The following is a 25,257-nucleotide window of genomic DNA, read 5'->3' on the forward strand; positions in this document are numbered from 1 at the left end:
GAGGAGGAGGAGGAGGAGGAGGAGGAGGAGGAGGAGGAGGAGGAGGAGGAGGAGGAGGAGGAGGAGGAGGAAGAAGAAGAAGAAGAAGAAGAAAATGTTTCCATTTGAGATTCAGCCCTGATGTGACCTTTTAGTGTTACCTAGTGTGGGCCTTTCCTGTCTGTGCCCCCATGAGAGAGGCCAGGCTTTGAGTGCACAGGTCACATGGGCTTCCAAGCCTGCAGCTGTCAGACATCATGAGTGGCAAGGAGAGTAAAAACTCCTAAGCAAGCAGCATCTCAAAAGGATACATTTGAAGACAACCATGAGAGCAGAAATAAATTACAATGAATTAAAAACTCAGAAAAGACTTCAATTTCTTAGACAATGTACATGCTAGGGGCTTGTAGTAGTTGTTGTTAGTTTTTCTCTTAGGGAGATTTACCTTTGGTTTACTCAAAGTGTCATTTTGAGGGTTGATATCTGATGGCTGACCTACCTGACCATTACTGTGGGGTGGGGGCTTCCTCAGAGCAACAGGCTGAACCATCCAAGGCCTAACAATGTCAGCCAAGGCTAAGTGGAGCTTTCTAAACACGAGCATGCCCATACATTTCCAGGCCTAGAGTCTTGCCTTAGCCAATATTAGATGGCTCAGCAGAATGTCCTTGCCACCCACCTGGGGTCTCTTCGTGGATTCTGCCAAGCATCTGCTTTATAGAGACATCAAGCATTCACTGAGCATGTATGCAAGGCTAAGGATTCCTTAAAGGGAAGGTAGTAGAGGGTTGGGGATATGGTTCAATTGGTAGAAATTTTTTAAATTTATGGGCATTAGCATTTTGCCTGCATGTATGTCTGTGTGAAGGTGTCAGATCCCCATGAATTGGAGTTACACAGTTGTGAGCTGCCGTGTGGGTGCTGGGAATTGAACCCAGGTCCTCTAGAAGGGCAGCCAGTGCTCTCAACCTCTGAGTCATCTCTCCAGCTTGTTGTTTAGTCAGCCTGCCCAAATCCCTGAGTTCATTTTCCAGCACCGGGTAAAACAGGCATAGTGGCACACACCTGTAATCTCAGCATCCTGGAGGCAGAAGCAGGAAGAGCAGGAGTTCCAGGCTATCCTTAGCTACTTAGTGAGCTTGCAGCCAGCCTGGGCTACATGGGAGCCTGACGTAGAGAAGGAGAAGCAAGAAAAGGAGGAGAAAGGAGAGCGATATGAAGGAATGCTGTCAGCTTGAAAGAGCAGAACCAGCACGCAGAGGGACTTCTCTGGACCTACACACTGCAACAAACACTCTGTGGCCAAAACGAGCTCAGGGCCCACGTTCCTCCAGAGTAGCAGCTATCTGTGTTCTCTGGGGGTGAGTCTTTCCCTGTGGCCAGCCTCCTAACCACACATTAGCTATAAATACAGCAGCCAGTGTGCCAAGTGCAAACTGTTCAGCTCGGACACAACAGGCAGCTCTGAACCCCCCAGCGCCATGGTCAGGGAAGCAAATATACAGGAAACGAATGCAGCTCTTCCCTGCAGCTGAGTTCAGCCCTCCTGAACTCAGTTCCTGTTTATGACACGTTACTTCACAGCTATTGGCTTGGTTCTTCTAAGAGGTTTAACAGGCACCACTACCTGGGCCCCCCCCCCCCCAGTTCAATTACATTGATGTCTCTGGAGGATATAGCCAGGCATTTAGGGGCTGCCACAAGGCAGAGTCCGAAGGCAGCCTCTAGCTCCTGACCCACATTTGTCATGTGAAGACACACTGTATTTATTCTATCTCATTGTGTCACCCTGTTTGATGACACATTGCTTGAAAGGACACATGGACTGAGGCTATTGTAGCTCTGGAGAGCTTGCCTTCAGGCATGCCAGGGAGACAGCCCTCTCTTACTCACCACGAGCCCTTGCTGCAGAACTCCTAGGCCAGGTGTCCCGGCACAGGCTTCTCTCTGGAATGTGCTTCCTTTGCCCTTTGGCACAGACCCGGCAAGTTTGTTAGGCTTCAGGGGATGGCTCAAGTCCCATCAGTTTAGAACACTGCTCGGTAGTGTAGGAGGACCCATGTCTGTAAGATCTGAAGCTTGAAACCAGATAAGAGACATTTAAATTTCCAGGTTCCAGATACACCCAGGAGTCAGTGATAGGCACATGAGATAGTAGGCCAGAGAATATATATTTTAAATCAGCTTTCTTCTTGAGCCTTTGTGATATCTGAGGTACTTCTGGAAGTTTCCTCCTTGGCTCTGGTCATCTGCACTGCGCTGCTTGTCGCTCATCCGTTGACTAGTTAATGAACACTGTCCTGTTCAGTGCTCTACTAATTACTATTTTATATTGCTCTATTATAAAATTTAAATGTATACCTGCCAGGAGTACACAGTCTGGTGGGGTCCCATGAAGAGTATTGGGAAGGCAGTCCAGGAAGAGGCTCAGGGAAGCTGTGACAGCTTCTCAGGCCATAGTGGAAGGAAGGTTTCCCTCAGGGGTGAGTCATGGTAATGGCTCAGGGCAGCCTTACTTGCTGCCTTCCTGACAACACCTTCCTGGGGACTCCCCCTGACTTCTCTGCATCTCCCCTGCCCCTGGAACTGCCCACAATTCTCCCCTGGCTTACGCTGCTCTGCTCCCTTTCCCACCTTCCTGGCTTTGGCCCTCTCATCTTCTGCACGTGTTCTCTGCCACCATGCCTCTGCTCCCGCATGCCTGCCAGACCCTGCCTTGCACCTCAGTGTTAGCATAGCTCTCTTTACCTTGGGGGAAGGGAGCAAAACTGTGTCTCATTTCCATTCCTGAGACTAGTGTCAGTCTTCCCCATGTGCCTTTCAGGAAGCCCCCCTTCCTGTCCTCCAAGGAACATTAGAGGAGTGACACTCTTCCTGGGGCATCTGGTCTACCCAGAGTTGTCTATGCCTGCCTCAGAGGCTCACCCACTCTGCTCTATCTCCTTCCACAGCACTGGCTTGGTCTGTCTTGGGTACACACTTGCCAGACCCCAGGTTTTCCATTCTTCTGTCCACCCCTACTGCTGTCTTAGAGTTCCCAAAGAGGAGGCTTGGCTGTGCCCCCCACTCCAGTGAAAAATGAGCTTTTTGGCCTGCTGTTTAAGACCCAGCAGCCTTGTGACCTTAATCTATCTTCCTGAATGTATCTCCTGTGACTTCCCTCCAGGCTCTAGCCAAATGGAATGACTCACTGCTATCCAATACACTCCAAGCTTCCCAGCCTCTGCCCAAGGGGAGGGCTCTCGCCCTTCAGCCTGGAGTCTCTTTTCTCCAGGTTTATAACTGCAGGAATCCTAAGGGCCCATTCCTTATCAGCTTTTCCCACAAAGGCTGTGTTGATAGCCTGCAATCAATCATGTGCTACCTACCTTCTTTCTCTTGTCCCACCCTTTTCTTATCTTAGGATCCATTGTACATTGTCTTTCTCTCTCCTGAAGGCATTCTCAGGAAGTAAGCATTATCTCTCCCATCTACCACTCTGCTTCAGAAAGTGAAGGTGTTCCATGGCCTTTGTGTTTGTGTCAGGAGCTTAACTAGGTACCCCAGACCCATGGACCCATGGGGGCTGGGTGAGTTAACCACAGGCTCCTTTGGCTCTGGCTTGGAGAGTTTCTGTAATACAGGAACAAGAGGGACAAGAAGGACTTTCTTAGCAGGAGTCCCTGAGCCGCCTGGCAGGGTTGGGTTTTTGAAATAGCCATGAGAGCAAATTTTGATCCTTTTCTTCCTCCAGATGTGGATGAATGCCTGGAGAACAATGGCGGCTGCCAGCACACCTGCACCAACATCATGGGCAGCTATGAGTGTCGCTGCAAAGACGGTTTCTTTCTGAGTGACAACCAGCACACTTGCATTCACCGCTCAGAAGGTATCTTAGCCTGGCTAGGGTGGGAGACGGAATCTCATCTGTGTCTGTGCCTTGCCCCCTCCCGGCATACACAGTGCTTCATCAAGGAAGCAGAGTGTCTAGAAAGTCTTGGAATGTGCTGCTAGAGAGACACAGCAATCTCTGTCACCTTCATCTTCCACACCTAGCAACGTGGCAGGCTGTGGGATCTCTGAGGTCCTTGAAAATTTTCACACCCTCTGATCTTAATCTCTAAATAGAGTACATTTCAAACATCAGTACATGGCTCCAGAGAAATAAGGTGTGTGATTTGCCAAGTTTTTAAAAAAGATGCTGAAAACAACAGTACCAGTGCAAGCCTGCCCCTTGCTCTGGGTTGGGGGTGGGGGTAGGAGCTGGATCCCGCCCCCTGGGACAAGCCTCTTGGAGCCGCAAGCCACATCTGGCCCTTTCCTGAGTTTTGCATCTCTTGCACTCTGTGAGTCTAGGGCTCCATGGGAGGCGAGGGTGGGGAGAAGGCTAGCCCTTCTCTGGGCTAGAGCTCTCCGTGTCCCATTCTCTCATTCATTCAGCCATCACCACTTTTCTGATGGCTTCCCTCTCACACTCTTTGCCTTGAGTTTGTGTCTTTTATTATTACTATTTTTAAATTCTTATGACTTTGTTGAAGTCATTGAAGGCAAGTGGCTAATCAGTTATTTTTAAATGAATGTCATCTTTTAAATTCTCTGCCTTATCTTAAGCCAAACAGTGACTGTATTTCTCTGGTGTTGCCCCTGCCTGTTTTTATATTTAAAAACCTAGATCTTGGGCAATTTATTCATATAGCATATGATGCTATGGATTCCCATATCTTAAGAGTGAAGTCACTTTAAGATCTTCCATTATTAATTACAAACTTATAAACTGACTATTTACCATGGCTTCAGGTGGACTTTCCAAGCATTTCTTCATGGGAGATGACCTTACTCTATTTTCCAAGAATGGTACATTACGTTTCACTTGACTAGAATGCCTTGGTGTTGGGGCAGTGTGTTCAAGAGAGTCATCACCCAGTCTAGTCCTTCTCAGTGCTCATGGAGGAGACTCACATCTACTGTTGCTTATCTCATGTTAGGTGTGGCTCTTGAAGAGTAGTGATGGCTTTTTTCTTCCTGCTGTGGGGTCTCTGGATCCTGGTGGCATTGAATGAAGCTTCACATGTCAGAACTGGAGATGGGAATCATTTAAGGAGCCAGGCAGACTGACCTGAATCTCAGAGCATCTCTCCTGTCAGTAGTTGCTCAAAGCTGCCTCCAGGGAAGTCACTCTGGCTTTCTCTTCTGGTGGCTGTGGAGGGAGGCAAGGACCTGCTGGTAAAGCCATTGCCTCAGCACCCTCAGTATAGACTCCAGCCACCGGCAGCAGCTTGCTGGCTTTCTGGTCTCTTACTTACCCCTGGCTCAGTGCTCCTCTCCCCTCCTACAAGCCCCCTGGACTGATTTGAGATCCAGGCTTCTCAGAGCAGAAGTAAGCACTGTTCTTTCTGCAAGATGCATTAGAATTCTAACTCTTCCACAATCCAGACATTCTTGGATACCCTGATGAGTACTTAACATGAATATAGATGTCTGGAACTAAAACCCAAATCCAAGAATTGCTGTTGTGGTCTGGAAGCTCTGATCTTCTGTTGTGTTTCAGTTTGACTGCTGGGCAAATATTGGCCAGTGTGAGCCAGCAGCAGGTTATAGCAGTTTGTAATGGTGACACCTTCCATCTTAAGATTTTTTAGCTCTTCAACCAAACAAATGATTTCTAAAAATAATCGTTCCATAGGATTTCCTTCTTCATGTGTACAGTAAGTAACTTTTTGGAGACTGTATTTAAACTGACTTTAAAATCCACCTTGGAAAGTGGATAAAGAAAATTAACATCACAGGCTAGTATTTTCTTATTGCTACTGTTTTGTTTTTTTTAAATAATTATTTACTAAATGTTTTTCAATAGTGGGAACTAGTAGCTGATTTTGATGAAAACTGTAGCTACTGCATTTTTGTTAAAAATCCTTAAAAAGCCCAAAGCTGTGATAAAGAGAATGTGTGTTTTCACCCATGTAATGGAGCGTAGGCTGGAGAGAAACCTCACCCAAAGTCTGCCTTTGTTTCCATTCAGGGGTGCCTGGGCTCTCAAAATGAGCAGTTCTCTTTTGTCTCGTCTGCCCTGAGGGTATTTAGATGGCATTCTGCTGCCCTGATCTGGCTGCAGGGAGATTGGGGTAAAGAAGCCTCTGCCCCCAGCAGTGCACGTTTCTCATCTTGTAGAATATTTTCTGTCTCATTCTCAAGGCGCATATTCTTATTTTAAGTTTCCAGGAATCTCCTACGGTGGACACCTGGCCAGGGAACAAAAGTTTGGGACATCTACAGGGTTTCTGAGCATTTTCTCTTTTGGTGAATCCTTAGTTTTAGACATGGCTACCAGACCATCCTAGGGAAGTTAGGGCCCTGGCTGGCCTTTCTAGTTTGGATGAGATCTGTCTGCCTCCTCTAGCTATGGCTTTGTTTTGAGGTGGGGTATTGTGAAGGTCTTTGGGGTCACTCTTGAAAAGCCATCTGCATTTTCAGAGTCTCTTCAGTCTTTGTCACCTCCTGGCAGCTTCAGGTCCAGTTTGCTGTGTGGGGACACTAGGGGTAGCTTCTCTGTGCATCCTGATGGCTTCTGGTCTTCCTTGTGAAATGTTTCTATTGTAAATGAACTGCTCAGGGGCTGCAAAGGTCACTTTGCAAATGCCTTAGGCACATAAACAGAGTAAAATATACAGAAGGTGAAGGGAAGGTATGGGGGGGGGGTAGATTTTTCTGTGGGTTCCTACCACTATAATTGAGCACTATTAACAGCTACCTGCAAGTATCACCGTGCCTTGATTACTTCAAATGCTCTACTGACCCAAAGACAAACATAGGATTTGCTGGGTCTTTTGGGGGAGGGAAGGACACTCCCTCCACGGGCAGCTCTCACCTCCTGTGCCATTTCGGTACTGGGGCGTGAATGACATCTTCATAAAAGACCAGCCAGAGCGAAGAGAGCTTTGAAGCAAACCAGTGCAAACCTTTCTCTGGGCTACTTGACAGCAGCCCTTGGCAGGGCTGATGAATCCCAGCAGCATGAAGCAGATTGTGTGCGGGGGCATACAGCTCAGAACTGTCAGATGAAAAACAAGGTGGTCTTTGGACAGACCCAAGAGGATTAGAGGATGCTGCAGCTGCTGTACTGTCTTTTGAAATAGAAATGTCTTTTGAACTAACTGTTCCCTAGACACACAGGCGTAGAGAAGAGACACATCACTTCACTAAAGTGTATTGGCTGAGGTTTTAGGGGCAGAATACAGAATAGTGTTCAGTCTTAGTGAAACTGAATAAAATCTTCCAGTTCTCAAGTGAAAACAGTCCTAACTCTAGCATTAGAGTGTCTCATGACCACTGAGAACCAAAGCCTCATTTTCAGGGATGTTTTAGGGTGGTATTACACGAATGGTATTACACAAGCGATAATACATGTGTACATCCTCACTAATTCGGTCCTGACTGAGAAGACATCTTGAGCATCTGTCTGAATTTGGTACCCATAGAGCAAGGTCTCAATGAACTGGTTTCCTGATGAGGCAGGCTGCTGATAACCCACACAGGTGTTTCTTCTGCTTGTACCGTCATTTAGATCAGCAGTTCTCAACTTGTGAGTTGTGACCCGTTCAACAAACCTCTGTATCCACAAATACTTACATTATGATTCATAAACAGTAGCAAAATTACAGTTATGAAATAGCAACGGAAGTAATTCATGGTTGGGGTCACCACAACATGAGGAACTGTATTGAATGGTCACATTAGGAAGGTTGAGAACCACTGACTTAGATGCTTGTTAAACCGCCAAGTATTATAGCTTCCTGATGTATCCCCTTTCCACCACCATTAGCACAGATCGGGCCTAACGGGTTTTTACAGAACAGCTAACATTACACAGCAGCTAAGGGAACCCACGTGCAGGAACTCTTCCTCCCTTTCCTTTCTTCCCCCTTTTGCGCTGTTGTGTGATGCTGTCTGTGGGAGGCATAGCGCTCTGAGCATGCAGGGGAGGGGCCAAGCGAATAACTGATGGTCACATAAGAGACCATCCAGGCAGGTGTCTGCGTGCTCCGGAGGAGTGGATGTAAATATATGGCAGACATAAAAGTTTGGGTACTGCTTTCTGGGATGAGGGTGCTAGTTTTCTTTATTTTTAAAGGATGATTTTATGTGTATGAGTGTTCTGCCTGCATGTGTGTCTGTGCACCACGTGTGTATCTGGCACCCACAGAGGCCAGAGATGATGCTGGGTTCTTTGGAACTAAAGTTGCAGATGGTTGTGAGCCATCATGTGGAAACTGGGACTCGAACCCAAGTCCTCTGGAAGAGCAGCCAGTGCTCTTAACTGCTGAGCTGTCTCTCCAACCCCAGCTTCTCTTTAAGAAAATTTGAGGGATCCTATCTTTTAGGTGACAAAAGAATCTTTCATATCTCTGTTAATTGTCCAGCCTGATTATTTATTCATTCATTTAGTTTTTCAAGAAGGGTTTCTCTGTGTAGCCCTGACTGTCCTGAAACTTGCTTCATAGACCAGGCTGTCCTTGAACTCAGAGATTTGTCTGCCTTTGCCTTCTAAGTGTTGGGATTAAAGGTGTGTGTCGCCACCACCTGGCTTTTTATCCTTTATTTTTATTTCTTGGAGCCCCAGACTGGACTGATTTTAATGCATATTCTTTTATTTATTTACTGTGCATGTACATACAAGTTCAGGTGTGTATGGGTGCATGTGTGTGTATGTATGTGTGTGACTGTGTGTACACTCCTGTGTATACCCACAGGCCATTGCATATGTGTGAAGGTCAGAGAACTTCTGACCTGGGAATTGGTTCTCTCCTTCCATGTGAGTTTAGGGCATAAAACTCAATTGGTGAGGCTTGGTGGTTAAGTTTCCCTTACCCACTAAGCCATCTCACTGGCCAGATGTGGTCTTTAAAAATGTGTGGCTGGGACCATGTAGGGGCTGTATGCCTAATAATCCCAGTTCCTGGGAGGTAGAAGCAGGAGCATTATGAGTTCTGGGTAATTCTGAACTACATAGGGAGCTGAAGGCCAGCCTGGGCTTCAAAGCAAGACCCTGTCTCATGACACAAAAGTAGATAAAACATGGGGCCCATAGAGATCCAGGACGGCAGGCCCATGCCTTCTCCACTGTCCACCCTCGTAGTTCTTTCCAGTCTGTCACACGTATTGCTGTTTTGCAGAGGGCCTGAGCTGCATGAACAAGGACCATGGCTGTAGTCACATCTGCAAGGAGGCTCCAAAAGGCAGCGTTGCCTGTGAATGCAGGCCTGGGTTTGAACTGGCCAAGAACCAGAGAGACTGCATCTGTAAGTGTGAGCTGTCACTCAGCTGAGGTAGGGACAGCCTACCCAGAAGTGAGAAAAACAACCACAGGCACAGCCACAGCTCAGGGACACAGGAGCCACTTGTGGGAATCATTCTTTCCTTCCACCATGTGGGTCCTGGCAATGAACCGAGGTCATCAGACCCAGGGGACTCTACCTTGTTCTATCTCACCAGACCAATAAGCTTTTTTGTTGTTATTTTACTTTAAAAAATTTTTAAACGATGTCACTGCTTAAATACTTTTCTGTTAGAACATTTGAAGAATTAAAAAAAAAAAAAGCCACATTCCTGTGATCCTAGCACTTGGGCAGTGGAGGCAGGAGGATCAGTAGTTCAAGGTCATTTTTGGATACTTGGCTATAGAATCAATTGGAGGCCAACTTGGGCTACATAAGACCCTGTATCAAAAGATTAGAAAAAAAAAAAAAAAAGAGGGTAGAAAACATGACCCAGAATCATATAACATAGCTAGTTCTTTTTTTTCTCTCATATTCCTATTTAGTCATCATTCATATGCATGCCCAATTTTACATAGGTGTGATTATAGTACAAATATAAAATTTGTTCTTTTAAATTAGAAAAATTACATATGAAAAAATTTAAACCACTCAGAGGCACATAATGAAGACTTGCTCTACTCCCTCTCTCTCTCATTCTGCCAGCTGCCTGATAGTTTTTGTTCTTGTTTTTAGACAAGTTTTCACTGTGTAGCTAGCTGGCCTGGAACTCACAGAAATCCACCTGCCTCCGATTCCCTAGTGCTGGGATTAAAGGTGTGTGCCACCTCCCCTGGTACAGTCACATAATTTTATAGTTAGCTTTTTAGGTTTATTTTTTATTTTTTGTCCTGCCATCAGTGATTTCACACAGTCTTCATAACTCTTGGCTGATATTTGCATTCACTGTGTGCAAAGAGTTGCCACTTTCTGTGGCTACTTTCCCTTATAAGGAATCCAGGTGACGAGAGAAGCCCTAACATAGATGTGCAAATTAAATATTGTCAGTGTGTTCCAGACATGAAGTGCTAGAGAATTTCCAGAAGCCCCAGGGTGCAGCTGTGCTCACAGGCAGACTTCACCAGAGGGAAGCAAAGTCTAGAATCACTTGGCATAATCCCCCTCCATAGAGAAGCCCTCCCCACACCAGCCTTTCCATCGCCTTCTCTCTGTATCACTCTGTGCAAGCCTTGTTTTGGTACTACTGTGGTTTATACAATGACGCTGTGACACTGCATACACAGACAAGAATGAGGCCTTAGCAGAAGGTCTTTTATGTCATGTGTCAGGCAGGTACTTTGGGAAGCATGGTGGTGCATGCCTTTAATCTCAGCGCTTGGGGAGTAGAAGCAGGTGGATCTTTGAGAGTTCAAGGGCGGCTGGGGATACACAGTGAGTTATTTAGATCAGTTATGTAGTGAGACCCTGCCATTAAAATTTTTTTAAAAAGTTCTTTGATTACAAACCCAGCCTTGGTTGTGGAAACCTCAGTTCTTTAAGTATTGATTCACTTTGATCTCAGTGACTTGTAACCATGGAAACGGTGGGTGTCAGCACTCCTGTGAAGATACAGCCGAAGGCCCTGAGTGTAGCTGCCATCCTCGGTACAGGCTGCACGCTGACGGAAGGAGCTGCCTCGGTGAGTGATTTTAGCCTCAGCCTGCCCACACCTCCCCTGCACCCTCTTCTTAACCTTAATCCTTAATAGTGTTTAGCCCCAGGTGTGAGGTATGGCTGATATCCGAGGCTCCTTCACATGTTACGGTGTGAGTGGCCTCTCTCTTTAGAAAGCTCTTGTTCTTCCCATGGACTGGGCTCTTCTGGAATCTGGTGTTCTAGAGACCTGGATGATATATTCCAAAGGAAGAGGGTGACAGAGACCAGAACTGGCTGTGCGCAATGGTACAGCAACCCTTACAGTCACAGTCTGCCCTGCTTTTCATGACCTTTGCTTGCTGTCTTGGAGTTCTTGTCCTGAACTGAGGGCTCTGCAGTCACTCTGAAGCTGGCATCTCCTGGAGTCGCTTTGCCCAGCTCCTTATATTCCAGAACCCTTTCCATGCTTAATGTTCAGAAGGCTCTTTAGTCATTTAATATGCTGTTTCCCACAGAACCACATAGTGGCTTGTTCTTCTGGAGTGGGCTGTTACCCATCTGCCACTGGTCCAATCATCTCATGGAGTGATTCCAGCACAAGGGCTTGCTCAGGGAATGAGTAGTTTGATCATTTTTCCTGACAGCTGTGGTTTTGCTTCTGTTGCAGAGCAAGAGGGCACTGTCTTGGAGGGGACGGAGAACAATGCCACATCAGTGGCAGACGGAGATAAGCGGGTGAAACGGCGGCTGCTCATGGGTAGGCAACCCTCTCTCTTCCTTGGCCTTGTCACAGCTCTTTCCCTCTCTAGCTCATTGCAGCAGGCCTAAGCTTAGAGCTCATGCATCTCAAGGCCGCTGGGCTGGGATGAGCAGCTTCTCTGAAGCCAGGATATGTTTTGCTTCTCTACCCCAAACTGTTCCTTTGTCACTGTCCAAGATCCCTGGTACTGTGCCAAGTCATTAGAATAATCAGGTTAATGTCCTAGCACTGCCCAACTGTGTGTGAGACTTGGCAAACCACTTCTGAGACCCTCTCTGCTTGTAGGTCTCTCTTTAAAATACATGTAATGGCTACGGGCGGAGCTCCAGTAGAGTGCTTGCCTAGCATGTTCAAAGCCCTGGGTTTGGTCCCCACATACCATAAACTAGGCTTGATATCACATGACTATAACACTCAGAAGGTGAAGGCAGGAGGATGAGAAGTTCAAGGTCACCTTCCTTACATAGTAAATTAGAGGACAGCCTAGGATACGTTAAACCTTGTCTCAGAATAACTAAATTTCAGGTAGGCATAGTGGCGCATGCCTTTAATCCCAGCACTTGGGAGGTAAAGGCAGGTAGATTTTTGTGAATTCGAGGTCAGTCTGGTCTACACAGTAAGTTCCAGGCTAATCAGGGCTACATAGTGAAACCATGCCTCAACAACAAAAAAGTAAAAATAAACAGGATGTAATAAAATCTATCTGTTAGGGTTATCAGAGGGTTCGGTTAAGATACTAACATGGGGTGCGGTACTTGCCATCAAGCCTGATGACCTACGTGCTGGAAGGAGAGAATGGTCTCCCACAGGTTGTCCTCTGACCTCCACACACGTGCTGTGCACATGCACGCCTACCCACCTGCCTGCATAAATCAATAAGCATAATACATTCTTAAAGAGGTAATAATGTGGAAGAGCCCGGAGTCTCGTGTGTGGGATGCAGTGGGTGGCCGTGGAGCACCAGCTCTCTTCTCTCTGATTAGCTGTACGACAAAGCGTTCTGGGCAGCCTCCAGCTTAGCATGGCAGTTTGTCTGTTTCTGTGCCCACCAGGCTTCCATCTTGGAGTCAGCCAGTGTTAGCGCTAGGGGATCTGAATGGGGAAGAGTGGCACTTTGGCTGGGGGACGTGAGACAGTTGGCCTGCAGCCCCGACAGTCAAGCTAGAGATGAGAGAGAAGGGGCAGCAGTTGTGGGGATGGGACCAGACAGATCTTTTGACACATTATTTTGGAACATTGGGTTTGACTTAAGTAAAACTGCCCATCTGACAGTTCCTGGGTTTACTAGTCAGCTGTGATGTTGACCCACACTGATTACCAAGCAGGGGACTTTCGGATCCCTCTTCTGCTTAATTTTTTTTCCTTTTATTTATGTGTGTATGTAGCATGCACACAAGATTTCACACTGCTCACTCATGCACACAAGCGTGGAGGCCAGACATATATGTTGGGTGTTTTCCTCTAGTGCTATTTATTTATTTCATATTTTGAGACAGGGTCTTTCACTGAAACCCAAGCTCATCAAGATTTGACTAGACTGGCTGATTACTGAGTTCCTCAGAGTCATCTGTTTCCTTTCCCCGTCCCTCCCCCAAATGAAGGATGCTAGGGATTCAAACTTAGGTGTACACACACCCCTCCCCCATGTCCTTAATACGGTTTATCAAAATTTCAGTCAACCCTAAGTGTTTACGTTACTGAGCGCATTTTACAGCGTTCATCTAAGTCCTGAAATGTTCTGTCGTTGTATGCTGGTTGCAAATGGGAGAGCTGTTTTCTAAGACCCACCCACCGGTGCCTTTGCGGAATCGCTGGCACAGCTTTCTAAAGCAGCTCTTCCTAACTCCCTTCTCTTCTCTGACCATCAGTCTCTCTGGGGCTTCCTGCTGCTGGGGAGGGCCTAACTCCTGGCCTGCAAGCTCTGTCAGCTGCGACTTTCCCATGGGCCTAAGAACCCCCTTCTCTGCTCTCCTGTTTTGGCAGAGCCCCTGTCTTGACCTTTGTCACATTATATTGTGGATGAGATAAAGGTTTCTAAAAACCTTGTGTGCCTCCAAATGCCTTTATATGCACTCTCCTTCACCCTTCACTGAAAATTTGGCTCATTATAGAATTCAGAGTTGGAAGGAATATTCTATCAGAATTGCGACACCAGTGCTCCATTGTTTTCATCTTATTTTCCTCTCCTCTCTCTCTCTTTCTCTCTCTCCCTTTCTCCCTCCCTCCCTTCCTTCCCCTCTCATCTCATGTAGCCCAAGCTGGGCTCAAACTCACTAGGGATGAAGATGATCTTGAACTTCGGGTCCCCCCTCCCTCCCTCCCTCCCTCCCTCTACTCCCCAGGTGCTGGGATTGCAAGCATGTGTCACCGTGCTCAGTTGATGCATTGCTGGGGATGGAGCCCAGGGCTTCATGGGTGCTAAACAAACACCCAACTGAGCTACATCCCAGCTCTTTCTTTCTTTCTTTCTTTCTTTCTTTCTTTCTTTCTTTCTTTCTTTCTTTCTTTCTTTCTTTCTCTCTCTCTTTCTCTCCCTTCCTTCCTTCCTTTCTTTTTTTTTTTTTTTTTTTTTTCCTGAGACAGGGTTTCTCTATGTAGCCTTGGCTATCTGGAGCTAGTCTGGGATTGTGGGTTTAAAAATCTGTCTCTCCAAGCACCAGCCTTTCATTGAACTAACTGTGATTCCCTTTTCCTCCTTTGTGATCCCTGGTGCATGGTCTGACCTTCCCAGCGTGTAAGCTGTACTTTAGCTGGGGCCTGGTCACCTGGCTATCTGGAAATGAGAGCTTAGGGGTGGGAGCCGTGTATCAAGGTGTGGGAGATGAGGGTTTTAAGGCTAGGGATGGGGTGTTGGGGCTGAATGTGGGGGATGGGGTATGGGGACTTCTCAGGCAACCTGTTCTATTTATTTATTTTTAAATTTATTTATTTAATTATTATTACTATTATTTTTTACTTCATCCTTATCTCCTAGAAGAGCTTCCTGTCTCTAACTCATGGACCTCCCTGGGTTCTGGGGTTCACATTGGCTTTGCCCCTGTGAGAACCTCCCCCCAAGACCCAAGGGATTAACCTTCTTCTCCATTGACATGCCACTTCTTAATAGTTGACATCTTTTTCTGTCTTCGCTTTCATTTTATTCATCCCAGAGGAGTTACACATTTAAACACTTACTTAATCCCAGTGTAGCTAAGTATTCAGAGGAAATACAGACAAGCACACATAGCTATTGTGTTTAGTAAGTACTAAGCTTGTTCCCCAGGCTTTCAAACCAGGTAGCGAGGGAGGTTTCTGGACGTCAGGGTGCTAGCATTGCGTGAGTGCTGACTGGTACTCACCTATCGCTGAGAATGACCAGGTGAAATGAAGAACTTCCAGAGTTCATTATTCAGTAGCTGTGGCAGGCTTTTTCAGGGAGAGAGAGCGAGAGAAAACAAAGCAAAACAAGTGAGTAAATTGGTATTTGCAAGGACAAAGTCTTTAGTGTGTAGCGAGGGAATGGTCAGGATGAGCCCCTGGGCCCATCACTCAGATGAGAGAAGCTTCTGTAAAAGAAAGGTACATCACCTGTTCTGTGCTCAGTCTGGCCCGCCAGATTGAGTGGTTGTACTCAGCAGGTTGTTGGCTGTGGTGACCATGGACCTTTAGTGGGTGGAGGATGTTTCTGTAGATTGGTGATACCTTCCCTCTGGTCACCAGTTTGCTGAGTAGCCCTGAGGAGATGCAGCAGCAGCTCTCCTGTGTCTCACCTGTAGGTGGCAGAGACTCGGGGTAGGCCTGTGAGCACCCTTCTGTGCTTTCAACAGTATTATCTGTAGGGCTCCTTTAGGACTCTAACTGCCCTTCCCATCTCTCATCAGAAACGTGTGCTGTCAACAATGGAGGCTGTGATCGCACCTGTAAGGACACGTCAACAGGTGTTCACTGCAGCTGTCCCATTGGATTCACTCTCCAGTTGGATGGGAAGACATGTAAAGGTGGCCTTCGAGTGTCTGGGAGCTGGGGGCTGAGGGGCTGGGGACCTGGGTGGAGGGAGGCCCAAACTGCTCCTGTGTAGGACTGAGGCAATTCTGCCCTTCCACACCGTTTGAATGCTTCCAGATTTGCATGTGATTCATATTGATGGGAGCTTTTCTTCCCTGGGCTAGTGGAAGGTTATAATTGAGCAAGCATAATTAGAAGCGACTTAATTACACTAGCTGCTGAGAAGGTCAGCCTCTGCAAGCATCAGATAGATAACCCATTTCAGGAAAGTGGCCTTATTAGCGAAAAGCAGTTTATGGAACATTCATTGGCAGAAGATAATATCAACCTATCATAAATAATAGCCTGGAGATTACATGTAAATAACGGCCAAGATTATTATCCGGAGCAGTTAACGAATAACTGTACCACTATCTTTTACTAATGAAGACAGACCCTAATGACTTGCTGGTCTTTTATGGGCAAGAGTACAAAGGGTTTGTTAGTTCTTTAGCATGATAAAAAAAAAAATAGATAAACTGGTTGTGAGATAAAACTGGGGAAAGATAAGATTAAGCATCAGGAATCATTAAAAAACGTTGAGACCATTTGGTCATTGTGTAATTTGCCAAAACAAAAGCTCTTGTGCCTTATAGCTTTAGTCATTAAGCTAGAAAAAAAGGATACTAATGGAGGTTGTCTTATCTAATGCCCTTTGGAGGGCATTAGAGGATGAGAATAAAATAAAACATGAGATCACCGTTCCTTTCCAGAGTTTGTTCCTTTAGTGCTTGTTGACGGCATGGAAAGTCAGAACTGTCAACTAGACGGGGTACTTATCTTTCAGCCAGACCAGAAAGTGCCTATAAGATTGAAACCATCAGAGAACATTCCTGAGTGCTCTTGAGAGTCTGATTTTCTTTCTGAGGATAAGTGGCTGGCACAGGAGCAGTTTGGGGACTTGGGGGAGGCCAGGCAGTGATTGCCCTCTGGTTCCTAGTGCTTGCCTTTTACAGATATTGATGAGTGCCAGACCCGAAACGGAGGTTGTAACCATTTCTGCAAAAACACCGTGGGCAGTTTTGACTGCAGCTGCAAAAAAGGATTTAAATTACTAACAGATGAGAAGTCTTGCCAAGGTATGTGCTGAAGTGGAAGCTGAGGACAGGGAAGGTGTAAATGAGTCCTGGCTTGGTAGAGACTGGCTCACCCTGCTCCCGATGGAGTCATGGATTCCCATCTCCTGGATTTTACATGCTTCATTCTAGGTTGAATGAAAACATGGTGTAGTTCACATGAACTTTGGAAACTAGGCTATTAGCATTAGGGAACACCTTAGAGGCCCCGTCAGACCTGATTACGGTGGAACCCACTGCTAGGAAGGGAAGAGAGCACGTGATGCCAGCAGGGTTAGGTTGGATCTTGAGATTAGAGGTATTTCTCCTTTTCTAAAATCTATTTTACTGCAGTTGAATGCTTGGCAAAAGTTGGTGGCAAAAATTTGTAGATTTGGATAACACTCATACCTAGCAAAAAGTTGGGGGTCAATTCCCAATCCAGAACCAGCTGGTCTTTTCCTCCAGCCCTTACTGTGGATGACTGCTTTGAGGTGGGTGGAAAAGGAGTGAATAGAAGATATACTGGTTGCCTAATAGGAAGATTATAGACATCCCTCCCTTCCCCTTCCCTCCCCCTCCCTTCTTCCCTCCCTCCCTTCCTTTCCTCCCTCCCTCCCTCCCTCCCTCCCTCCCTCCCTCCCTCCCTCCCTTCCTTCCTTCCTTCCTTCCTTCCTTCCTTCCTTCCTTCCTTCCTCTTAAAGACTTATTTTGTATTCTTTGAAATATGTTAATACACATGTCTGTGTGGGGGCAGGTGCCTGCAAGTGCAGGTGCCCACAGAGGCCAGAGGCATCAGATATCCTGGAGCTGGAGTTACAGGTCGTTGTGAGCCACCTGCTGTAGGCACTGGGAGCCAGACTCCAGTCGGTCCTCTGTAAGGATGGCACACACTCTTTTTTTTTTTTCTGAATATATTACTTCTTTTTTTCTTTATTAATTGCACTTTATTCACATTGTATCCCCCCTGTGGTTCTCTCCCTCCCGTCCCAATCCCTCCCTTCCTCCACCCTCTGCATGCATGCCCCTCCCCAAGTCCACTGATAGGGGAGGACTTCTTTTCCTTCCTTCTGATCCTAGTCAATTAGGTCTCATCAGGAGTGGCTGCATTGTCTTCTCCTGTGGCCTGGTAATGCTGCTTCTCTCTCAGGGGGAGGTAATTAAAGAGCAGACCAATCAGATTATGTCAGAGACAGTCCCTGTTCCCATTACTATGGAACCCACTTGGATACTGAACTGCCATGGGCTACATCTGTGCATGGGTCTTGGGTTATCTCCATGCATAGTCCTTGGTTGGAGTATGAGTCTCTGGGAAGACCCCTGTGGCCCACACTCTTAACCGCCGATGCATCTCTCTAGCCTGTAACAGACCCCTTTCAACTGTATCCTTCCCACACACAGTGAACAGCAGTTGTCAATGTTAACAACTAATCTAGGGCAAACATCATTTCTATTTGTAGATTAACAGCTTTCATGTCCTGTCAATACATATAAGAAGAAAGTTGCAGGAAAATACTGTTATTTATCTTGTTCCATTATTTCTGGGAATAAGGCTGCCTTACTTACTTTATTAGCATCTCAGCATCGGGGGCTCATTGAGGGGTAGAAGCTTAGTTGGTAGAATGCTTGCTTGGCATGCACAAGGACCTGGAATGGGTCCCCAACACTGCATGAACCATATGTGGTGTCCCACACCTAGGACTAGGGAGGTAGAAGCAGGTGCTTCAGAGATATCCTTGGCTGCTTATCAAGTCTGAGACCAGCCTGGCTAGAGATCCAGGACAAACAAACAAACAACCACAAAAACCTCAAAGCAAAGCCCAACACTGCCTAAAGATCAGAATATAAAATGTAACACTGATTGCTGGGGAGATGGCTCAGTGGGCAAACTGCTTGCCATGTGAGTGTGCGGATCTGTGTTTGGGTTCTCCAGCGCCCGCTGACAAAGCTGAGCGTGGTGCCGGGCATTGTGGCGCACACCTGTGATCCCAGCACTCAGGGAGGCAGGAGCAGGACAGATCAATGTAAGTTTGAGGCCAGCCTGGTCTACAAAGGGAGTTCATGAAAGCCAGTGCTACCCATAGAAACCTTGTCTTGTAAAACAAACAACAAAACAAAACAAAAGCTGAGTGTGGTGGTGTGTGCTTGTGATTCCAGTCCTAGGCAGCAGAAACAGGAAATTCCCTGGAGTTCAATGGCCAGGCAGTTTGGCAGAATTAGCAAGTTTCAGGTTGAATGAGAGACCTTGTCTCAAAAAATAAGGTGGGGAGCAATTCAAGAAGACCCTGATGCTGACCTCTGGCCTTCATACCCATGTGCACACACACACACATGAATGCATGCATACACACAAGATAAAGATATAACATCTTAAAAAAAAAGATACTTTACAGAGCAAACTGGGCTTTCCTTCCCTCTTTGTTCCTAATACATAATTTGCCAGGCAGTTCAAATCCATTCTCCTTTAGACTCAGTGATTTAATTCTAGATAATTATTTTGTGATTTTCTTCGTTTTGACTTGGAAGGCCAATTTTTCTATTCCACACAATGTTTCATAATGTATAGGACAAGAAATATGTTTAAGCTGTGTAAACACATTAAAAAGGAATTAGGAAAGTGATCTCATTACTTTTGGCAAAGCAAACATCCACAGGGAGCAGCCAAAGTCAGCTACTGAAGGAGGGCACCTTGTCAGCAACTGGCTGATGTTAGTAACAGACCTCAGGAATGGCATCAAGTACTAGGAAAGAAACTGACATTTTCTCATTTTCCATCCATTGCTCTTGGTAGAACAAATATTTTCACAGAGTGAATTTGCTGAAGAAACTGTCAGGATTTCTAGAAAAAGCCAGGGAAAGAAGAACTTTGCAAGACTTTGCTCTTTTATGTTAATTTTTCTTGATCTATCCATGCTTCCTTTCCCCTTTCCCCTTATTTCCTCTCACCCTCCTCCCACTTTGTGTGTGTGTGTGAAAGAGAGAGAAAGACAGAGACAGAGATGGAGAGAGACAGAGAGAGAATGACAGTTATTGTTCTTTTGAGTCAAATCAGGTCTTGATTGGCCTGGAAAGTCCTTAAGCTATGCCGGCCTTGAACTCATGGTGATTCTAATGCCTTTGCCTCTAAAGTGCTACAATTACAGGCACACACTACCACATCTGGCTAACATGTTTGCTTTTTATTGATGGAGCTTTTCATGGTATGTTTGGTATAGAAAAGTGGTCCAGCCCAATGGCGTGGTTGTCATCCACTAAGTGTGACCCAGGGTTATCTATTTGGAGGCATCAATTAAACCATCCCAAGAGTTCAGGGAGTAAGATGTAAAAACAAAACAACAACAACAACAACAAAAACCCCCACATAATCAGGTTCTTAGATGCAGCTTGCAGAGGCTGGTTTGCATGGCTCTACTCGCTGCTAGAGATGTATCCCCTCTGAGCCTCTGATATAGAGGGCACAGGGAGGAGTAACAAGACCAAGAGATTTTCCAAGTAGATCCAATTTAGACTTTAACCAACCCAGTTTCAGCATCTTTTATAGAAAATCACAGAAGGTTCGTGTTAATGTATTCTTTTCATGCAGAGGGCATTAAGACACAGGGTCAAGTGGCCTGTTGGGGCAAAAATGAGAAAGAGAGAAACCAGAATTGTTGCCAACCAAAGCATTTACTCCTTTTGTTTTGCCATTTACCAACAAATATAGAGCGATGATAATGAATAGCTATCATTACTATTTATAAACTGGGTTATGAAACTATTTTTAGGTATCTCCTTTGCCTTTGTTTATGTTAGTTTGCTTTTTATTGCTGTGTCAAAACAGCATGACCAAAAGCAACTTGAGGAGTAAAGAGCCTATTTAGCTTACACATCAGATCACAGGCCATTGCTGAGGAAGGTGAGGACAGGAACTCAAGCAGGGTGGGAACCTGGAGGCCAGGACTGAAGCAGAGGCCATGGAGAAACACTGTTTACTGGCTTGCTCTCAATGGTTGCTCAGTTAGTTTTCTTAAACAGCACAGGATAACCTACCCCCATCTTCCCCACAGAGGGCCGGTCCCTCCTACCTTAGTTGTTAAGCAATAATATTCTCCTACCAGCCCATCTTATGGAGCTATTTCCTCAATTGAGAGTCCCTCTTCTCAGATGACCCTTGTGTCAAGCTGATTAAAAACTTAAATAAATTATATAGCTTAAATTTCTCAGCCCTGCAATGTAAGTGTGAACAAAAGAGGTCATATGAACTTTAAGCAAGTAAAGTTTGCAATAGGACCTACAACCAAGGAACTTATAGTGGTTATGGGTTATAGTTATAACATAGTCAACATGTTCTTTGATACAAATGATCAGAGAGGATGGGTTGACCAGTTGTCCTTACACATGTTGTTTTGCTATTGGTCAGCAACTTGGAATTACCACAGACACCTCTACTCATGCAGCAGAGCTGGTGTCAGCTCCCCTCTTTGATCATTACAGATGTGGATGAATGCTCTTTGGAAAGGACCTGCGACCACAGCTGCATCAACCACCCTGGCACATTTGCTTGTGCCTGCAACAAAGGGTTCACACTCTATAGCTTCACCCACTGCGGAGGTGAGTGGGCTACCTCTCCACAGTGAGGCCCGCCCGGGAGCAGAGCCACACTTGAGGGGTTATCTTCTCATTCTGGGGCAAAGGGAACAGTTTTGGACAGTAGCAACAAGAAAAGTACCCACCAAAGCGAATATGCTTACATTTACCCTGTTAGCTCCTCAGGCACGCAACGGAGCACAGAGGAACTGAGCTCTGTCAGCTGTGGATTCATCAGCGAATTGACTTGTGCTTATATTCAGAGAGTGGGAGAGTCTTACAGGTGCTGAGACAATATCCCGTTGGCCTTCCCAGCAGAGGATAATGCTGCTGTCTTCAGCGAGGCTTGGCAGGGAACCCAGCAAACGTGTAGTTTTGCTCTGTCTGGGCATTGGCTGTAAAGCCTTGGTTCAAGCTTGGGTTCAGAAGGGGACATTGACTTTGTCTCTTCGTTCTGTGCCTATTTAACAATGTATGCTCATGTCTCCTACCCTTATGATCAAATAGGCTGTGGTATATATAAATCAGATTTTGTGCCAACTGACTCTCACTCTACTTTCCTGGCAATCACCTGTCATTGATTTAGACCTTAGAACAACTTGCCTGAGGTTTCTTTGGTGATTCTAAGTATCTGTGGGATTTGGAGACCTTTGACTGGAGCATTTCTTGCCAGTCCTCATGCCCTGAGTTTGAGAAGAACAGATAATGATGTGTCTCCCCTCTCACTCCCCACACATTATTGGCACAACTAAAAGCATACCTTCCACCCTACCCCATCTATCAAGAGACCCCAGTGAAATACTCCTTGAAGACAGATGTCAGCCTGGTTGGGAGCTACCTTCCAATTCGGGTTCAGTGCCAAGTTCATGGGCATGGGTAGGTACACACAGCTTTTCTTCTCTCTCCACTGTAGAAACAGTTTAAGCAGGGAATCTTAATTCTGTCTCTCTCCCTTGGTAAGCAGACCAGAGGATGGTAGAGTTTCAATTTCAAAGCTCATGCAAGGTCCAAGTCTGAACATCTGAAAATGGTGTGCTCCTTTTTGGGTGTTTCTGTCAATGGCTAAAGCCTCCCAACCAAGGCTCATGCTGGTGGGGAGTGTGCAGCATGCAGCCAGCAGGTGTCAAGTACAATGACAGTCCTAAAATGACAGTCGGTCAACCATGTGACTCATCCTACTGCTTCCTCCTCAAGGAGAAATGTCATGACAGGGGCCATTTTTGCTCCACAGACACCAATGAGTGCAGCGTCAACAATGGAGGTTGTGAGCAAGTTTGCGTCAACACAGTGGGTGGCTATGAGTGCCAGTGTCATCCGGGGTACAAGCTCCACTGGAATAAAAAAGACTGTGTGGGTAAGAGGCTCCATCCTTCCATAGTTCCCATGTGGCTGCAGGCTCACCCCAAGTCCAGAGATTTCAATCTCTGTGTGCTTGCATACGCCCCTGGGCCCAAAGTGCACTTTTCCCTTTGAATCCTTCCTTCTGAAGCAGCAGCAGCTGGTCTTTAACAAGTCCAAAAACAGGAGATACTTTGCAGGCTCCTTGACATTCAGCTCTGTGCTTCTGCATAGACTGGAGCGTCCTTCTGTTTCACGGTCGCTTCTCTGCATGAATGAACAGCAGACAAGTGTTTCCCTGACCTCCATGGGAGGTACAGCTTGTCAGCGAGGCTGCACTGGGGAGGGGGGTCAGCTTTGCCTTCTTTTCTTGGGGCCTTTGGCATGCTCCACTTTCATCACACTTGGGTACACGCTTCTTTTTCCTTAAGCACCTGTGTTTTGTCCTGTCTAGAAGTGAAGGGCTTCCTGCCCACTAGCATGACCCCCCGTGTGTCCCTGCACTGTGGTAAGAGTGGTGGAGGAGACAGGTGCTTCCTAAGATGCCACTCTGGCATTCACCTCTCTTCAGGTGAGTGGCATAACCCCCCTGGGGAGGCTCTCATGGCGGGGCCTGTAAGTGTTAGATGCGCTCAAAGGGCTTCCGGTTCTGGACCAGATCCTTCTTGACCACCAGTGGCCCATGCTTAGAGAGCCCATGTCCAGGGTGGTTTTTCTAGTAGCCTCTGTGGAGTGTGTGAGGGTGGGGTGGGAGGGTGACTTTAGCTGCAGTCAGGATAGCCTGTCATCTTGCTTATGTGTTGTGACAATTCCACATTCTGTCTGTCAGGACTGCAAGAGGCCTACTCTGTCACCTGCGGCTCTTCCTCTCTCAGAAGCAGACAGCAAAAATCAAATGACTCTGCTTTTGGGGGTAATTACCAAACTGTGTTCTTGCAGGGGCTCGTCGTGTTCCATGGGCTTCTTTCATGAGGTGCTGTTTGTGGGGGTAGTTTTGTTTGCTCTTTTCTTATCTGGATGCCGTGAGCACATTATAGGGTGTTCTTACCCACAGCTGTGGTGTCTGATACCTAAATCACCAGTGGAAATCATACTTACTGAGTGTCCCCTGTGTACTTGGGAGTCCTGCTCAGCCTGGATTGACGAGAGGTCCACAGAGCTCTGGAGAAAACAGTTCCATGATCCATACTCCCTCTATCCCAGAGCACTTTAAAGGCCCAGTAGTGACCAAGTCTGGGACCCTGGCACATATGGCATTCATAGAGGTGTCATGGACAGAATGGGGAAGTGGGATTCTCTCTCAAGAAGGTGACCTGAACTTATTCCAGTTTGTCACAGGACTAAATACAAGTCCAATGTTTTCTAGACACCTCATCTTCCTAGATAAAGACACATTTGCCAATTTGGCACAAGCTTATCCAAATTGAGAACCACATTATATCTTGATGTCTATATTATAAAGACGTCCAAAGTTTGAAATCCCAAGCAAGATGGTAGTTTAGAAGTTAAAATACTCCAGCTACACTGTATTGCAATATATACACTATATTGCATAGAGCAGGCTATTTAATCCACTTGTAACTCTATGCACATATACATACATACTTACATACATACATATCTATGTATGTATGTGCATGTCTCACTCTGTTACCCTGGCTAGCAGGGAATGTATTATATAGTTCAGGATGACCTTGAATTCATGACAGTCCTCCTGTCTCAGCTGCCCAAGTGTTGGCGGCATCAATTTATTATTTTTATTTTATTATTTATTATTTTATTATTATTTATTATTATTTATTATTATCCTCATGAATCAAAACAACAACAACCACAAAACAAGGCTCAGATAAAAATAGAGGAGATGGGATTTGAACTCACACAGTCTGAGTTCAGCGTCTTAAGCACTGCTCTTTGCTGCCCTTTCTGATGGGTGTTAGGACCAAACCAGAGGAGACAACATGCTCTGGTTCACCAAATCCCTCAGTGCTAATTCTTCAGTCATAGCGGATGCTCTAAGCATCAGCAAGCAAGTAGCTAACAGTCCTACAATATACCAGGCAGCCAGCTAAACATTTATATTTTTTGCCACTATCTCATTTAATCCTTGCAATATTCTGGTAATACGGGTGCTTCATTATGTGCATTCTAGATGAGGAAACTGAGATAAGGAAGGTTAAGGAACATGCTGATGTTTTCACAAATCAGAGGGCTTTCACATAGAGGCATGGGCTCCAGCCCAACATATAGTTAAGAACAATTTTGGGAGAACAGAATTCTGTACTCACTCCACCCCAGATCCCAGAAGGACTGGCATCCCCTCAGCCATGTCCTCTCTGGAAGCCACACACAGCAGAGACTTCCCTCAACTATCTTATCCAGTTTTGAGCTGGAGGATACTTGCCTTCCTTCTGAGGAAGGCACAAAAACTACCTCATCTTTCGTCTGGCTGTGGAGACCGTTTGGGGATCTTTCTCTGTTACATTTAAACACTGGATCCATCGCTCCCTTAAGACATGGATCAGGGGTTCCAGGTGAACCTGTGCAAGGTATCGGGCACTTCATGAGGCAAACCTTCATTGGATCATCTCAAGGGTTAAGAGGGGTTCACTGGCTACATAGTGAGACCCAGCCAGGGGGAGTGTGCCAT

The 25,257-nt window shown here is 46.1% G+C and overlaps 1 protein-coding gene across 6 annotated transcripts in view; it reads left to right on the plus strand.

Annotated features, from left to right (window-relative positions):
- Scube2 (signal peptide, CUB domain and EGF like domain containing 2) overlaps window positions 1-25,257 on the plus strand; it is a 68,912-nt gene that overhangs the window by 9,653 nt on the left and 34,002 nt on the right. For 4 of the 6 annotated variants that reach the window (XM_055607442.1, XM_055607445.1, XM_055607444.1 and 1 more), the window contains 10 exons: window positions 3,713-3,847; window positions 9,129-9,254; window positions 10,792-10,908; window positions 11,533-11,622; window positions 15,486-15,602; window positions 16,605-16,727; window positions 21,177-21,293; window positions 22,501-22,623; window positions 23,062-23,178; window positions 23,437-23,520. In XM_055607442.1, the coding sequence (XP_055463417.1) occupies window positions 3,713-3,847; window positions 9,129-9,254; window positions 10,792-10,908; window positions 11,533-11,622; window positions 15,486-15,602; window positions 16,605-16,727; window positions 21,177-21,293; window positions 22,501-22,623; window positions 23,062-23,178; window positions 23,437-23,520 (1,149 nt within the window). The remainder of the gene's footprint in view (window positions 1-3,712; window positions 3,848-9,128; window positions 9,255-10,791; window positions 10,909-11,532; window positions 11,623-15,485; window positions 15,603-16,604; window positions 16,728-21,176; window positions 21,294-22,500; window positions 22,624-23,061; window positions 23,179-23,436; window positions 23,521-25,257) is intronic. The other 2 variants (XM_055607446.1, XM_055607448.1) reach the window with 1 other exon arrangement.

The sequence above is a fragment of the Psammomys obesus genome, unplaced genomic scaffold (genome assembly GCF_907164565.1).
Source record: "Psammomys obesus unplaced genomic scaffold, mPsaObe1.curated_primary_1811, whole genome shotgun sequence".
Taxonomy (NCBI): Eukaryota; Metazoa; Chordata; class Mammalia; order Rodentia; family Muridae; genus Psammomys; species Psammomys obesus.